This window comes from Pseudophryne corroboree, chromosome 4, assembly GCF_028390025.1.
Source record: "Pseudophryne corroboree isolate aPseCor3 chromosome 4, aPseCor3.hap2, whole genome shotgun sequence".
NCBI classification, from domain to species: domain Eukaryota; kingdom Metazoa; phylum Chordata; class Amphibia; order Anura; family Myobatrachidae; genus Pseudophryne; species Pseudophryne corroboree.
In genome coordinates, this window is record NC_086447.1 from 269786261 (window position 1) to 269803424 (window position 17164).

Consider the following 17164-nt stretch of genomic DNA (forward strand, 5'->3'; position numbering starts at 1 on the left):
TGTACCCTCCCTCCCAGTGACAGCTACGTGGTGGGCAACGCAGGATAATCTAACCGAGGACGCTCGGTTAGAAACCAGCACACGGGAGAGGTAATTTTTACTTTATCTGACATCGGAGCATTTCTACATAAAGGAGCTCCATTAATACATTCATGGGACTGCAGTTACCAGTTTAAAACTTATGAATTACTCCACATTCTAACAATTCATTCATATCCAGGATACGATACTGTTTCTACTTGTTGGATACAAATGTTGCATATTGTTACTGCTCACACCACAAGTGCTTGTTTTATCTGCTATCCAGTACAGGGTATTTTACTATTTTCCTTATAAGGTTTAAGTCCAGACTATAAGTTTTATTGTATGAAATTTTTTTTATTGTCATATTAAATTTTCTTTATAATTTATCTCAGCATACGTCAGCTTTTGTTCATGTTTCCAATTTCATTGCGCAGCTGAGTTCTTTTTTCAATCTAGTTTCCTTCAATTAGGCAAATACACAGTGCCTACACAGCAGCGCATTGAAATTGGGGAATTTTTTTATATAGAACAATTTATTACGAGGCGCTTTCAGCAGTTTTTGATTGTTTTAGTCAAATACGCAGGAGTGGCTGGAGAAACAGGGGAGTGGCTGGCCGAACGCAGGGCGTGTTTGTGACGTCAAACCAGGAACTGAACGTAATGAGGTGATCGCAGTCTAGGAGTAGGTCTGGAGCTACTCAGAAACTGCAGGGAATTATTTAGTAGCAGTTCTGCTAATCTTTCGTTCGCTATTCTGCTAAGCTAAGATACACTACCAGAGGGCGGCGGCCTAGCGTGTGCAATGCTGCTAAAAGCAACTAGCGAGCGAACAACTCGGAATGAGGGCCATTATTGGGTAACTATACATTTCATTGCAAATGGGCACTCTGCAACTGAATTAACACAAGTGGGATGATAAATCTGTTACAATGTTTTCCACTGCTTACTGCAAAATATGTAATGTTTGAGGCTTGTTATTATAACTATATAGCATTGCAGACCCTCCAACATGACCCGCCCCACTAGGTACAAAATGCTCTGTTTCTGGACTTCCCTTTTAATTTATGATTTCCATCACCTGTCTTGAACTAGTTAAATGATAACAAAGCTGTTTCTTCACAGGTGATTGCAATAATAAATTAAGAGGGAAGTCCAGAAACAGAGCATTTTGTACCTAGGGGGGCGGGTCATGTTGGAGGGTATGGCATTGGCGTGTACTGTACGTAATAAAGTTGGTCTGAACTCTGACCCCCACGGACCAGTGTAACTGATGTTCCTCTGTTCCACCTGCATGTTGCTATAATAGGAACAAGCGCTTCCAGCTCCTAAATATCCAAGACACTGGCTCAGTCACTATACAGCACGTCACAGCAGTTGTAGTGAACTGAACTTTTGCAGATCATCCTTTTTCTATATATGTCTAAAAAGAATAATGAGCTCTTCATTTAGCAGATCCAGATCCATCAGTCTGAACATACTGTATGTACACAATAATCTGTTTGAACTTGTGAAAGCCGAACATAGATGTGTGATGAGACAAGCATCCTGTTAGCATGGAAACGGCCTTACCATTGCTATACGGGATGCAGTTAATTTACTGGCTGTCGGGATCCCGACGGTCAGGAGACCGACGCCAGAATCCCGCCAACCGGCAAAATGCCACCAGTCGGAATTCTGAGCAGAGCCCCAAATTCCAACTCTGTGGTGGTCCATTCCACCAGCCGTCCCGTGAGGGGAATATAATAGTGTCCCGCAAGGGGACTCGCTGCGATTGCTGCCGGTATTCCGGCATCGATCTCCTGACCTCCGGGATCCCAACCACCGGTATTACATACCGTACCCTTACTATACTCTCAGGAGAGGAGTGATCTGAAGGGGGAGCTGTGACTAAGAGGCAGGAGCAGATTTGACGGAGTAAAATTAAAGGCATTGGAAAAAAAATAGAAAAGCAAATTTTAAATGTAGTAGTTTTTACCTTGCTGTCTGCTCTAACTATGACAATGAATATTTTTACAGTGTACTCGTATGCATTAGATAGTTTGGTAAAGTTGCCCCATTCTTAAATCAACAGTCTGTGTTCTGTACTGTGTTACTGTACATCAGCTACAGGGTCTGCTGTACTCATTCTGTTATAGTGTTGAGGAACTGATGATGGATGTGATAACATTATTCGTCAAAGCATGAATACATCTAACGTTTACATGATTTTATGTATCACCTCCATTCACAGGGGGGTATTTAAGCGCATAAACATTTTTAATACACACACGCATTGCTTGATCTAACCAATCACATTTTACAGATTCCTTTGACTTTGTTATTGTCATTCCTTGCATTATTTGGCAATTCCTGATTCTGTCACGTCATGATTTGTCAGTGCTACCAGTGGCTAAAGGACAAAATACTGAGTGAGGAGGGCCGCAAACAGCAAGCTAAGCTGAAAGATTTGGTACCAATTGCAGAACGTCTGGGATGCACTCTGCCGCAGCTTGCCGTAGGTAAGAATATATGTGCACAGACACATTGCCTTTCCTTAGAATGGTATAAGCTGCTTTGTTGAGCTGTGTTTTTATTTCGGGCTGGTGTCTAATTAATCACAAGAACATATTCTATTATACATTGGTGCTTGCCAGCACATTAAACTTAAAAGGGAATACTGCCCATATTTTAATTCCTGTTACTCAACTGAAAATAAATTACTGGCAAATCTAATTTTTTTTAATTGCCTCTTCTTGGTAGAAATAAAGAATGTGCGACTATCTATTTAACAAGTTTATTTATTTGCTGGAAAATTCCAGTCAACTTGCAACAAGTAATTACTGAATGAACACACAGGGGGGTATCCTATTAGGCCCTGTAAACCATCGGGTGCGGAAAAGCGATTTTTCCCGATGTTTCACCAATTTTTTTTTTAGGCTATCCAGATTGATCGCCTGTAAAAAAAAAAAAATGCCAGTGAAACCTGTGTGTTTTCGGTAGAAACAGCCCCGTTTTCGCACGGAATCGGGGTTGTTTCTGGGGATTTGGTTTCGCCTACCTGAGGCAGGCGAAACAAAATCCCAGATGAGCGGGACAACCTGCAGCGTCCCATGCCCGCTGCAGCAGCAGCAGGCTGGGACTGCAGGCATCCGGAAGCTGTCCTTGGCGTGGTGACCCCTGGCGGAGAAGCCGGGTCAGCGTCGTGACGGCATCCCCCCTCTCCCCCACCCCCGGCAGCGGTCACATGACGGGGGAGCGGCCATGTGACCGGGTGAGCCGTAGAAGCAGCACTGCACCGAGGGCTGTCAGGAGCCGGCACCCGGTGCAGCTTCAGGTAACCCCCGATAAGCCACAGCTCGTGCTGGCTTATCGGGGGTAATAGGATAGCCCCCGGCGGGACAATTAGCCCTGGTAAATTACCAGGGCTAATTGGCTATCCCCACAGTATACTAATCTGGTTCTAACATCACCCTTCAGACCCTAGTTTGGAGTCATCGATAACCATAGAACTTAGAGGGAAACTTACTAGGGTATTCAATTATCTGCAAATTTGCGGCAATTTTTCACCCGAAAACGCTCCGTTTTTCGACCTATTTAATTCCAAACGGGTTTCACGTGAAAATTCTTGCAGTGAAAAGTGCAGGTGAAAATGGGGAAATCAGCTTGTACCCCAAAAAATGCTAAACTAACATAGGAAAACAGAAGAGAAGTGTGTTAGAGATCACATTAGAGAGTTTTTGGGGACTTAAATTGTATGAAATGGCTGTTATATGCATTTTTTTTTTAAATGCAAAAAAATGATAGAAAGCAAGTTTTTTTGAGCAAAATAAATGCTCTCATTAAATTTGGGATACATGAAAATGGGTATAAGTACATATTTGGGTCATTTTAGGGTACTTTAAAAAAAGTGGAAACAGACCGATTACTCCCATCTGCAAGCCTAAAAACACCTGTCTCACTCATAAAGCACCCCAATATACCTGTCCCATACCTTGAACCCCAATTTCCATCACTTTGTACTTTTTCACCCCAAAAATGACATGTCATTATTGGCCAATTAAAAATAATTAAAAACTTCAACGTGCCTAATTAGTCATTAAGGGGGGGTGTCCCAGGAGTTCTGTACCATATCCAAGCATTTTTACCTTAAAATAGTGACTTTTCCCAACTTTTCACCTGCTTCAGAGTAGGTGAAGTGAAATTAGTGAAAAAATTATCACCGATAAATTTTCCCTGCAAATTGAATAGGCTGCAATTGTGTTTCGCGGGAAAAGTCCGGATTTTCGCGCGAAAATGGGACTTTCCGTGCGAAAAGTATGTTATCGCTGCTAATTGAATATACCCCTTAGTCTAATGATTGATATGCTAATAAAATGTAATACATTTCAGAACATTTTAGTCTTTAGGGCAAAAGAGAAGGTGATATAGTTATGCTGTTTTTCCTGAATAGTAAAGTTGAAAAAATAATAATAATAATAACAATTTATTACTTTTCAGCATATTATTGCAGGAATGAAAAAAAAAAACTTTTAAAATTAAATGTCTTATTAATGATGGAAAAGCGCAGAGAATGCTGGGAGGAATGTTGCATGATGCATCTGCTTCCAGAGAATGCACCAGCTAGCATTGTCGGTGTACAATCCACTTCATTTCACATGAGGTCTATGGTCTGGATACTTAGGGGCTGAGTTATTAAAGGGCTAAAAGCCCTATTTCCAGCATACATGGTTGTATTCACTGGTGGTAGGACTACTTCTGGCTTCAAAAGGATACCGCCCTTTACAATGGAAAAGCCACCTCAGTACTTTTTCTGGTATCTATGTATGGCAATAGCCATTAAAATCATTAAAAAATAGTGCCTTTAGGTTTTACATTTTTTTTAAATTCTTTATCTATTTTCTGTGCCTTTACCTACAGAGACTGTCCCATCTAAGTTCTCAGTTAACCCTTACTGCCTTACTACGCCTGGCCAGCATTGCTGGGGAAGCTCAGTATTGCCCATGCGCCCCGTCTTTACACACACAAATCATGTCAGTGGCCTTTTGCACATGTAATATGCTATTTACATACTGTCTTACTGAGATTGGTGACATCTGCTTTTTGTAGCTTGGTGTCTTCGGAATGAGGGAGTGAGTTCTGTCTTATTGGGGTCCTCTAATCCAGAACAACTGGTAGAAAACCTAGGAGCCATACAGGTAAGGTTACTTTTATTGTACAGAGTCATATTCATATTCTAAGGAATTTTCTGAAGGAATGTTCATTATAAATTTACTATAGGCCAACAAATGGTTATATATTCACGACACTGAACATCAAGGTTAGATTTTTTGTTTTTTAACTCTCTATATAGATGTGTCCTCTTGTGTTGTTGCCACAATGCTTCTCCCGAGATTTGCAGATGCATGCGTACGATCGCACCCGTGTTCCATTAATTTTAGATGGGAGACCCGCAGAAATGACTTAGTGCTGCATGCCGTGGCATACGTGAACATGGATTTTCTGTACACAGACTACAATATGTGAGAACACGCCATCCCGATGCCTCTCTAGTCACAAAGATTTGTAAATGCTAGATGTGTGCAAGTCTCAGTCTGCAAGACTCATTTGCGTGCGATTCTCTTCTGTGTATACCCAAGGCTTAATAATGCAAGATGCGCAATACAAACTGGCATTGTGTGTGTGTGTGTGTGTGTGTGTGTGTGTATACACATGAACTCCACAAAGGCTTTATATCATTACTAATCTTGAGGGGATATTTGTAAATGTATGTTTAGTGTGCATTAAAGTTCATTAAAGAACAGTACAGTGATCATCTATAAATATTCCCTTTGTTCTAGCTAGCGTTCTCTAGCTCACCAGCTGTGTCTCATACTGTTTGTTTTCCAATTAATCTTTGTTAGTCAGTGTATAACAATCCCAGGCTTTAATCTGCCATACAAAACATTTTTAGCAAAAGCTGCTTCGCTATCAAATGAAAACACCTTCAGAAGAAATTATAAAACAAGATAGTTTAAACCGTAGTGTAGGTAAATAAAAAATGTTTGTATTGAACTCTCTTGATGACATGAAACACTACAATGTGTAATTACTAATAAAACTGGCCTTCGTTTTTCAATAAATTAATAGTAAAATTCTGGAAATAGATTATTGTGAGCAGAAATAATATGCTATGAAGCTATCCAGATTGGTTGTAGTTTCAGTGATAAAATGAGGCAGAAGAGAACTGAAGACGATCTGCCCCTGGTACTGTTTCCATTTTACAAATCCCCAAAATTGATGACACACTACTACACAACATTCAAAGTCACTATCTAAACCAGTACCACAAGGCATCACCCAGAGCCGTAACTAGACTATTTGGTGCCCTGTGCCATAAAGAGGATTGGAGGAACCCCCCTTCATTTTTCCAATAGGGAGATAAGATGAATGACTTGTGGGGAAGGGGCAAGACAAAATTTATATTAGATACACACATTTATAGATGACTGCAAGAAAATGGATTTGGACACAAATCCTCTTTATACCACATACATGCACTTTACTTGAGAGCTCGCTGTTATTTAGTTACAATACCCTTTATAGCACATTTCAATATACTGCCATAAACAGGGTATGAACCTATAACCTGTTGCATTCCAGTCAAACACTCTACTCATTGGTCTATTTGATCCTGCATAGAAACTATGAGATTCCTAACAATATGAACCTACATGAACTTTGTAAAAAAAAATAATAATCAGCATTGCAGTTGTGCAGCCACACATCCAATCCCTTGCGGCCACACATTAGATAGAGCTGCTCAGCTGTAATGCTGATCATTTTTTCACAAAATGTTGTACTTGTAAAAGTTTTACAGAGGCTCAATAACAAAGCTCAGATTAGTAATATCACTAATACTGGCACTGGGCTCCATTACTGTGCCTCTGCAAACCATGTTCCAGAGTCCCATTACAGTCTGACAGTGATCTGCTCAAACCAGCACAGAGCGGCACCCACTAAGCAGTGGATGGCTCCTGGCGCTGCCCGTCGGAGGAGGACATCTGCATGAAGCTGTGTTCACACTGGAAGGCAGATAAGTGGTGACAGTGATGATGTGTAAGGTCTGTGTGCCGGTGATCTGGGGCTATGGTGACTCCCTCCCAGCTGCATCTCCAGCCCTGGCTATATATATATATATATATATATATATATAGCCTCCTGCAGCAGCTCTCCGGGTGATGTGGAAATATTCTGTGCTGAGAGGTAGCTCAGAGCATTGTGTGACCCTGTGACATAACTCAGACATGCTATAATATTGTGTCCTGCCCCAAGGAAGGTGGGGAGGGGGAGCACAACATGTCCCAAACACTGACTAATATTCCACACCCCTCCCTCATTTTGCTCTGTCTCTCCCCCACACAGCATTCCCTCTTTCTCCAACTGCCCCTCTTTCTGTGCGACTGTTGCACTCTCATTGTCATGTCAGGGACCAAACTAGGACTTTTGTCACCCGAGGCAAGACAGTAATTTGCACACACCCCTCTCTCCCCCACCCCGTTCAATTCAAACTACGCCACACAGAAATAATGCCCTTTATAGCACATTATGCCACAGTAGTACCCATTATACATGTTACACCACACAGTAGTGATGCCCTGTATAGCTCATTATGCCACACAGTAGTACCCCTTATACACGTTATACTACACAGTAGTAATACACCTTAGACACATAATGCCACAAAGTAGTAGTACCCTTTATATACACAATGTCACACAGTAATGTCCCTTACACATTATGCCACACATTAGTAGTGCCCTTAAACATTGTACTACACATTAGTAGTGCTCTTACAAACTATGCCACACTTTGGGGGGGGGTTTGTCAGTGTCCTGTAAGGTGAAGGCAAGGAGGCGCTACCAATAGGATGCAGCAAGAATGCTACTCTGGCAATAGAGGGGTAGATGGTAGGAACCTTGCTGTAGGCTTGCAGTGCAAGGAGAAAGAAGTGCACACCACTTGGTTGGTTCAGAGTAGATTGGAGGTGCAGGACATGGTCAGCAGTGACTGACACAGCAGATGTCCCTTGCATAAGGGTTAGTCTCAGGGGAAACAGCACAAGTGGCCAGTGGGCACTGCAGGGAATCCAGTCAGGGAAGCAGGGAGCCAAACGGTAACACCACAGTGTCCTCCACCAGCTGGGCAGCCCAGTCAGGATCCATGCTGACAGCCGGAGCTCCTGCTCCACACCACATGCCTCCCAAAGCTCTGAGGCAGACACAGCAGGCAGAGCAGCACAGGAACAGGCACACAACGGTAGGTAAATAAGCCGATCCCTCGTCTTTCATTTGAAGGATCCAGCCACCAATCTCAGATGTCTCCTTCTTCCAGCACGCAGGACTCTACAGCACTAAAGCAGTGGGGGAGGTGGCAGAGCAGACTGACCTTTGGCACAGAACTGTCCACATTGCAACTGAGGACGTGATGCCGTGACCGTCTCGCTGCCCCCTCAACTGCTGCACCCGGGTTACGTGCCCCCCTAGTTGAGGCCATGGTTGTGTCTCTGACACTCTCTATTACCCCACAGCTCACTTCTGTGTCCCCACCTGCCCCTCTCTCTACCCCTCTCCCGGAGTGACTGTTGTACTATCATTGTCATGTTTCTAATACTATTAACCCACAGAGACAGCCCCCTTCTGTCTCTCTACCTGTCCCTCTCTCTGCGTGTCTGCACTGTCATGGCCCTGTCTCTAACATCCTCATTTAACCCCCAGCTATGGTTTCTGGGATTGGAGCTTCCAATTCTGGGGATTTTGGGATTAGTCAACCCCTTGGGCAGCGGTGAGCATCTTCCACAGGCTCAGATGCTGCCTGGCTCCTCCTGCCTAGTTCCCCATGCCCCTGGCTGTGCACAATGCGCAGCGTGACATGATGTCAGAGGTAACGTTGTGCAGTCTGACGCCAGCTGCCCAGACCCCCCTCCCGTCTAGAGAATGTTGAGATGTGTGGGCTGGGCATTGACAAATTTTAATTTAAACACAACAAGCCAATCCAGGGTATCCCGCAAATCCAGGGATTGATCATTTGTCAATCCTGATTCCCGGGATTGAAAAAATGTCCCAGGATTGGTCTCCCTACACCCAGTCCCCTCTCTCTGCCACTGACCCGCTCCCTATGTGACTGCACTCTCATTGTCCTGTCTTGAACACTCTCTAACCTCCAGCCACCTCTCTCTCTGGCTGCCCCTGCCCCTCTGTGTTTTTGCACTCTCATTCTCCACTGTCTTTTACCCCAATGCCCCATACTGTATCTCTATCTGCCACTCATTCTGCCTGTGACTATTCTGGATAGGCTATTAGGGTTGGTATAGAGGTTTGGGTATTAGGGATAGTTTGGGGGTTTGGGGGCCCCCAAACTGATATCTTGCCTAGGGCCCCATGAGGTCTAAATCCGCTTTGCAAGAACTATCTAATTGTAAGTAACGGTTTAAACAAAAGGCTGTACTAAACCAAGAAAAAGCTAAACAATTACTGTCATAACAGTTCTGGTGAAATAAAGTTTGAATAACTTTTTGAAACCATCGCAATGCAATTTCCATTTGGAAAAATAAATTACCAAATTGTTCTAGAGCTATATGTCTCACATGTAATAAGATATTAGCGATAAACAATAAGCTTCTTTTTAGAGTTAAAAAATGAGTATTCTTTTTCCTTATCTGCAAGTATCAGTTCTAGGAAGTTTACTTTTGATGAAATGCAGTGAAAATCAGTTTACTTGCCTGCATGATCCAGCCAGTATGATAAAATTGGGACGAGTATGAGATTTCCATGCTGTGTTGAGCTTCTTTTGACATGCACTTGAGCTCACCCATAAAATTATGCGGGCAGAAAAGATTCTGTACTCAGGACTCAAAGTTGCTTTACAAGCATCAAAAATATAGCACAGAGATTTAGTGTTACAGGATGAGGAAAACAAATTGAGAAACAGTGAACATAACAGACACAATGAGCTCTTAATGCAAGGTTGGTGCAGCTATTTTGATTAATAAATTCTACAGGTTACATAACCCACCCATGGTACGAGGTGCAGCAGCAATTTTGTTTGCACTACATAGGTCAGTGATTTTCAAACTTTTTCAACTCGCGGAACACTGAAAAGTTTATAAAATTGCCAAGGCACACCATTGTCCCCCACGGGATGGAAAAACACACACATTGGCCCCCACAGGAAAAAAAAACAATTATATTGACTGGCCCCCCCAGTAAAAAAAAAACCAATCACATTGCTCCCCATAGTAAAAAATTACATTGGCTAGCTCCCACAGAAAAAATAATTGCATTGCTCTCTATAGAAAAAAAATAACACACATTGGTCCCATTGGTCTGTAGCGGGAGCTCATTGTTGTCCCTGTCCCTCATCAGCTGGGGTTGTACAGTCACACTCGCGCTGCAAAGCATTGAGCAGTGTGTGGGGGCATGCTGGCTGGTTGGGGGATGGGCGAGCTGGTGGGCTTGTGTGACATATGATGTCATGCTGCTGCGTCTCCATAGGTCACGGCTGCGGCATGCCTGAGCCGCCGGACTCCCGGGGTGCGGGTGACACAATAACCCCGGAACCCACCTGTACACAGTGTGTGACTAGTGTGATGGCAGGCGGTGACAGAGCCCAGCCGTTGTCAAGGTGACCGGGCTGATTGGAAGCCGTGTGGATCCTCAGCCGGGCTGGAATGCAGGAAGTCAGTCATGTGGTGCGGCGGCCGCCTGTGTGTGTTGCACAATGCCGGCACTTCCTGTCATCTAAGGCAGCACATGACTCCTGTGTGTGCACTTGTCAGGCCAGGACTGCTGCAGAACGCGCTGCTGCGTCTCCATTGGTAACAGGCGTGGAGTGCCTGAGCCGCCTAGGAGAGCTCAGCGCTGCCCGGCCATTCTGTTGAACTGAAGGCAGCTCTGGCTCTGCTGACTCCACGGCGCACTTGACAACCGCTGGCAGCACACTAGTGTGCCGCGGAACAGCGGTTGAAAAATGCTGACATAGGTCATCATGGGCGGAATACGCAACGCCTAGTAGATATTACATAAAGTGTGGAAGTTGCAGTGTACTAAAGCTAGATGCAGAGTCCTTACATAACCATCAGTTCCAAATATTTGTCATCCTACCCACGGGCGTACAAAGCGAGGCAGCCATCTTTGGCGCACTACAAATGGTAAAGTGTGAGATAAGCCACATATCCAGTTGACCAAAATGTGTGTAATATGATATGCACTGAATGAATAGATTCACTTGTTGTTAACCCCACCCAGGAAAGAACCATCCGAGGCAGCCACCAGGGGCACACTGCATAGGTTACATCAGGCAGGATGTGCAATTAGCGAAACTATATCATCCAGGTGGTGGGGGGAGAAGATGAATACAAAGGCATAAAATATCAGTATTAAAACAATGGTGCAATGTTGCAGGCAAGCCTGTGTGCAGGGCTTTCAAATAATTCACTTTTCTAAGAGGTTCTGGGTCAGCGGGTAAAATGGAGGGGGGGGGGGAGAGTGTTTTGGCAATTTGTTCAACAAGCTATTTAATGGTGGGTGAAGATGCAGTCTCACATTTGCAAAACAAATTTGCAGTACAGAATATTTTTTAAATGAGAAGCATGAGGTATGGAAGACTGAATAAATGTGAAGAGATAAAATTCCAGTCCGGTTCTAACTTCATGCTTCAGATGACGTGCTTAAGATGCATGATATGATATTTATCCTTTTTTAAATTTTCTATAGGTCCTTCCAAAGATGACATCCCATATCGTGACTGAGGTTGACAACATTTTGGGTAACAAGCCATACAGCAAAAAGGACTATAGATCGTAACATACTACTTGAACAGCGGACTGCATGGTTATAGTAGTGCCCTGTATATAGTACAGGTTCACTATGTATAATGGATCCCCACACACCTACTCCAGTACTTATCCTGACTGGGTATTGCTGCCACTCGGCTCCTACACCTAGAAGCACATAAAGGAACTGTAAACTTTAAATATTCTTTGTACCTGTTTCTTACCACTTGATTTCACGCGTACTGCTTACACTGCTATCCAATGAATGCTCTTATAAAATTATACTACAAATACTTGGACTTTTGACGTCTGAAACAATTTTAGGAGAGAGTTATAATATGCAATATGTTTTATTACTGCATTATTGTATTATGGGGTCAACGGGAAACCTGTTTTATGTATTATACTGTGTGATGGTCAAGTCTGAAAACTATGCATTGGCCTCAAATTTTATTACAGCTCTATTTAAAATATGTTTACTACATAAAAAATTTACAAAATTGTTCATATATATATATATATAGAAAGTTAAAGTTATGTTTTATTTCTTTATTTATCATGTTTGATGGTTAATGGGGCAAATGAGTCATTAGCATAAAGCCACCTGGGGCTCTTCTTTGGGGATCTTAGTAGCAGTCAGTGAAAGGATCCATCATTTAGAGCAGTGGTTCTCAACCTCTGTCCTCAAGTACCCCCAACAGTTCATGTTTTCCAGGTCACCTAGCTGGTGCACAGGTGTATTCATTACCCACTGACACATTTTAAAAGACCCACAGGTGGAGCAAATTATTTCACTTGCAATCCTGTGAGGAAACCTGGAAAACATGAACTGTTGGGGGTACTTGAGGACCACGGTTTAGAGCCACTGATTTAGAGGTCATATTTCTCTTTTTTTAAATTGGTTTAAACAGTTGAAAGACTGAGGAGTTTTAAAAGAAACAAAACACATATTGCACCATTTATTTCTCGTCATCTAAAAAGGAAATTTTATTGAACGTCTTGCAAGTTTTATTGCATGAGGTTATAATCATAAACTGCTTACAAAATGCACACAATAAAGGCCAAGGGAGATCCTTGAGAAGCTTAGTGTCACAGTAATGCATGCCTTGCTAACCCATGGCTTTTTACATGGACGGACTTGAATCAAACAATAGTGATGTGAAAACCAGGATGAGCATTTACTGCTTTGTCCCTGGTGTTTGCATTTGGTATCTGTTCCATGGGGGTCATTCCGAGTTGATCGCTCGCTAGCAGTTTTTAGCAGCCGTGCAAACACTATGTCGCCCCCCACTGGGGAGTGTATTTTAGCTTAGCAGAAGTACGAACGCATGTGCAGCCGAGCTCTGCAAAAACAGTTTGTGCAGTTTCTGAGTAGTTCTGAACCTACTCAGCGCTTGCGATCACTTCAGCCTATTCGTGTCCGGATTTGACGTCATACACCCGCCCAGTGAACGCCCAGCCACGCCTGCCTTTTTGCAAATACTCCATGAAAACGGTCAGTTGACACCCAGAAACGCCCCCTTTCTGTCAATCTTCTTGCGGCCGTCAGTGTGAAGGAAAACTTCGCTAGAACCTGAGCAAAACCACAAAGAGCTTTGTACCTGTACGTAGCGCGTGCGCATTGCGGCCCATACGCATGCGCATAAATGCCATTTTTTTCACCTGATCGCTGCGAAAATCGGCAGCAAGCGATCAACTCGGAATCACCCCCCATGATCTATAGTATCTGTATTATTCTGTCTCTTTGCTACTTTATGAATTTGAATGTTTAGTAAATTGCATCATTTACATACTTTATTTTGTAGCAACCTTCCTGTTACCTAAGCAGGACTGTAAAGTATATAGCCTACCAAGGTTCAAAGGGAACTAACTGCACAATAGCAATCTGTTTTTAAAAATTCATATGCCACTTGAAATTGAGCCAATTTGCATTATATTCTGATGACTTCATATAGAAAACCAGGTATATGTATATGGTAAAGTTGTTTCCAACTTACATACTTGGGAACTAGACATTTTAAGAGAATCTCTCACTTTCGGATACATTCACATACTACCGTGAAATATGTGGAGCCAATATATGGTTTCTAAAAGGATCCATGTGTAGAACAATGCTGCTATATTTAGAGTTGGCTGTAACTTGCATTTGCGTTACGTTGCGCCTGGAGATGTGGCTCAGGGGCACACAACTATGTAAATGTAGTACTGTAAGGGCGTTGGGGTTGCAAATCATCCTCGCTCCTTAGATACACAATTTGGGAAACATATTTTAGCGCACCCCATAGACCTGGGGTATGTTTTCCAAGTAGATGATGCCATCAGCCAGATTTTTATCCAGCCTGCGACACGGCCGCACAGGCAAACGCCACGGGTGCGACTTAGTAAGCCAAGCTGCGACTAGTTGCATCTGCAGTTGCCTGCATAGAGACAATACAAAAGTTTGAAAGATTAGCGCTTCAATCAATAGTGCGGCTAAAAACACTTAGGTGGTTACCCTCACCCAAAAGAGGATAGTTCACAAAGTCTGATATTAGTGATTCAGCGCACCACTTGGGAACATCAAACCAAAAACCGTCTCTTTAACAGGCAATGTCTTATCCAGTCTCCAGAGAATTTCACTACAGGATCGAGAAATGTCTCTATATTCCAAACACGTTTCAGTCTTCCTTCCTGGCGGTGTGTCTCACTTTGCACATATGGGGGTAAATTTACTAAGGTGGGAGTTCTATTTAAGATGGGATGTTGCCCATGGCAACCAATCAGATTCTACTTCTCATTTATCTAGCACCTTCTAGAAGATAATACCTGAAATCTGATTGGTTGCTAATGGCAACATCCCATCTTAAATAGAACTCCCATTTTAGTAAATTTACCCCATGGAGTCCACACTCATTCCAAAAATGAAAGAAAGGATATAATAGTGAAGTACGTTTTAATCCATAAGCAACAATTTTAAAAACAAGTTGATACACTTGGCAACATGAAACTCCACCACTATTAATACAGCATCCGTACCAGATTATGTGGGGTGTCAATAGTGCCCACCCTAAAACAGCATGAGATATTCCACTACCCACCCGGGTTAAATTGGGTACCGGATCAAATGCTGGGCTGGATACTCCTGAATCCCCTACATGAATGCTGACAGGCAGTCTGGTCACCGACGCATTTCTGCTCCCCTTGGAGCCTTTTTCAAGGTGTGTGGTGCTATACAAACTAATGGGTTTATATACCCTTAGATGTCTCCTGATTGGTGTACCTCAGACTCCACCTTTTTTAGATTGCTATTGGTGCTAAAACTTAAAGTGTCTTAAGTGTATTCATATATAATTAATTTTCTTTTCTATTTTTAATTTCATATATAAAAAAATTTGTTTCAAATCCCAATATTGCATTCCCATAATATTCCCATATATTAAAGACACTATGGATTTTTTACACAAATTATCAGAGGTGAATTGGGAAGAACACTTTATTATGGGAACAGCGGATGCAACCAGTTTATATACGGTTATTGATCACTCTAAAGGCATACAAGCCATTCGTCACCATTTAGAAAAAGGAGATATGGACACAGAGAAAAGATCATTTATTTTAGACATGATTGAATTTATTTTAAATAATAATTTTTTCTGGTTTAATGGAAAATGTTATCATCAAATTAAAGGAATGGCCATGGGCACACGTTTTGCCCCGTCATATGCAAATATGTTCATGGGTTTATGGGAGGAAGAAAATATTTGGGCCAACAATAGATTTTTAAGTAACATTATTATGTGGTTTCGTTTTATCGACGATATTTTTTTCATATGGAGTGGCACTAAAGAAGATCTTTTTACTTTTTGCGATGCATTAAATATTAATGATTTTAACATCCAATTAATTTTTAATACCAGTAAAATCAACATTAATTTCTTAGACTTGACTATTTATATCAAAAATGGCAAACTGGAAACTAAATCATTTCATAAACCAACGGATAGCAATCACCATCCCACATGGATAAGAAATATTCCTAAAGGACAAATTAAAAGAATGCGGTGGAACTGCACCGAAATAGAAACATTTAAGGAGCAGGCAGGAGATTTAAGGAGAAAATTTGTGGCAAAAGGATACAAAGAAAGTACTATCAACACACAAATTGAAGAAATTGGATCTGTTGAAAGAAAGGATTTGTTGCAATCAACAAAAGTGGATGGCCAAAATCCCATAAATCTTCCCTTCATTACTACTTATAATGGTCAATATAAAGAAGTTGAAAAAATAGTGAAACGTCACTGGCATTTATTAGCACGTGACCCGGTTTTAAAAACTGTAGTTCCCAATTACCCGAAATTCATCTATAGAAAAGCCCCTAACTTGAAAAATAAATTGGTAAAAAGTGCAATAGCACCTAAAAGATCAAATAGAATAAAAACACAGGGGTTTCATAGGTGTGGAGTTTGTAAGATGTGCAGAAACCACACTACCCAACCTAGCAAAATGGAGAATTCTGTTCAGTTGTTAGTGGTAAAACATATTCAATCACTGAATTCATAACATGCAACACGAAAAATTGCATTTATTTAATTGAGTGTAGGTGTGGTTTACAGTACATTGGACGTACATCGAGGGCATTGAAGGCTAGATGGGCGGAGCATGTATGAAATATTGAAAAGGGTTTTGAGAAACACTCTGTGTCTAATCATTTTAAGGATACTCATAACAAAAAATGTACAGGTATCAAATATGTAATAGGTATTAACACTGTACAAAGCCATTGGCGTAAGGAAAATCAGGAAGAAAGACTAGCCTAGATCGAAATGAAATGGATATACGAGATGGGCAGTCTGGCGCCAAAAGGTCTTAATTTGGACTTTGAATTAAAATGGTTTTTATAGCTTTTTAGAAGTATTTTTTACACTATTGCTCTTATCTTATGTACTTTGTTTTTTTGCTCATCAAACTCTTCATCATCCATGTTCCTTGAAAGTGGTCCCCTCCTTGATGTTCAGTCATATGGGGTCATATCTGGATCCCTTTTTCCTTTGTATTTTTAACCGTGTATCACTAAGAATGTCTCTGTGATTTTAGAGAATTTTTTTTATCATGAAGCAAGTTCATGCATTTTAAGGATTTTTATTGTTGTATCAGGAATATAATTTGGTTCCTAGATTCCATTTGTTTACAATCCTATTTGTGTCATTATGTGGACTGTCTCCTGGGGAACTATGGAACACCAGAGATGTGATATATTGTATGATCCGGAGGTAATGCTGCGGGTCACTTGTCATTGTAATTAAATCTTAAGATAACGGGGGAATACTGCATGGGGTTAAATATCACCTTTGAAGGTCATGAAATAGGAAATAT

The 17164-nt window shown here is 41.8% G+C and overlaps 1 protein-coding gene across 2 annotated transcripts in view; it reads left to right on the plus strand.

The window, feature by feature from the left end:
- KCNAB1 (potassium voltage-gated channel subfamily A regulatory beta subunit 1) overlaps positions 1-12105 on the plus strand; it is a 698577-nt gene extending 686472 nt beyond the window's left edge. For both annotated transcript variants that reach the window (XM_063916117.1, XM_063916118.1), the window contains exons 12-14: positions 2402-2522; positions 5110-5198; positions 11754-12105. In XM_063916117.1, the coding sequence (XP_063772187.1) occupies positions 2402-2522; positions 5110-5198; positions 11754-11843 (300 nt within the window). In that variant the 3' untranslated portion in view covers positions 11844-12105. The remainder of the gene's footprint in view (positions 1-2401; positions 2523-5109; positions 5199-11753) is intronic.
- Positions 12106-17164: the final 5059 nt, after the last annotated feature.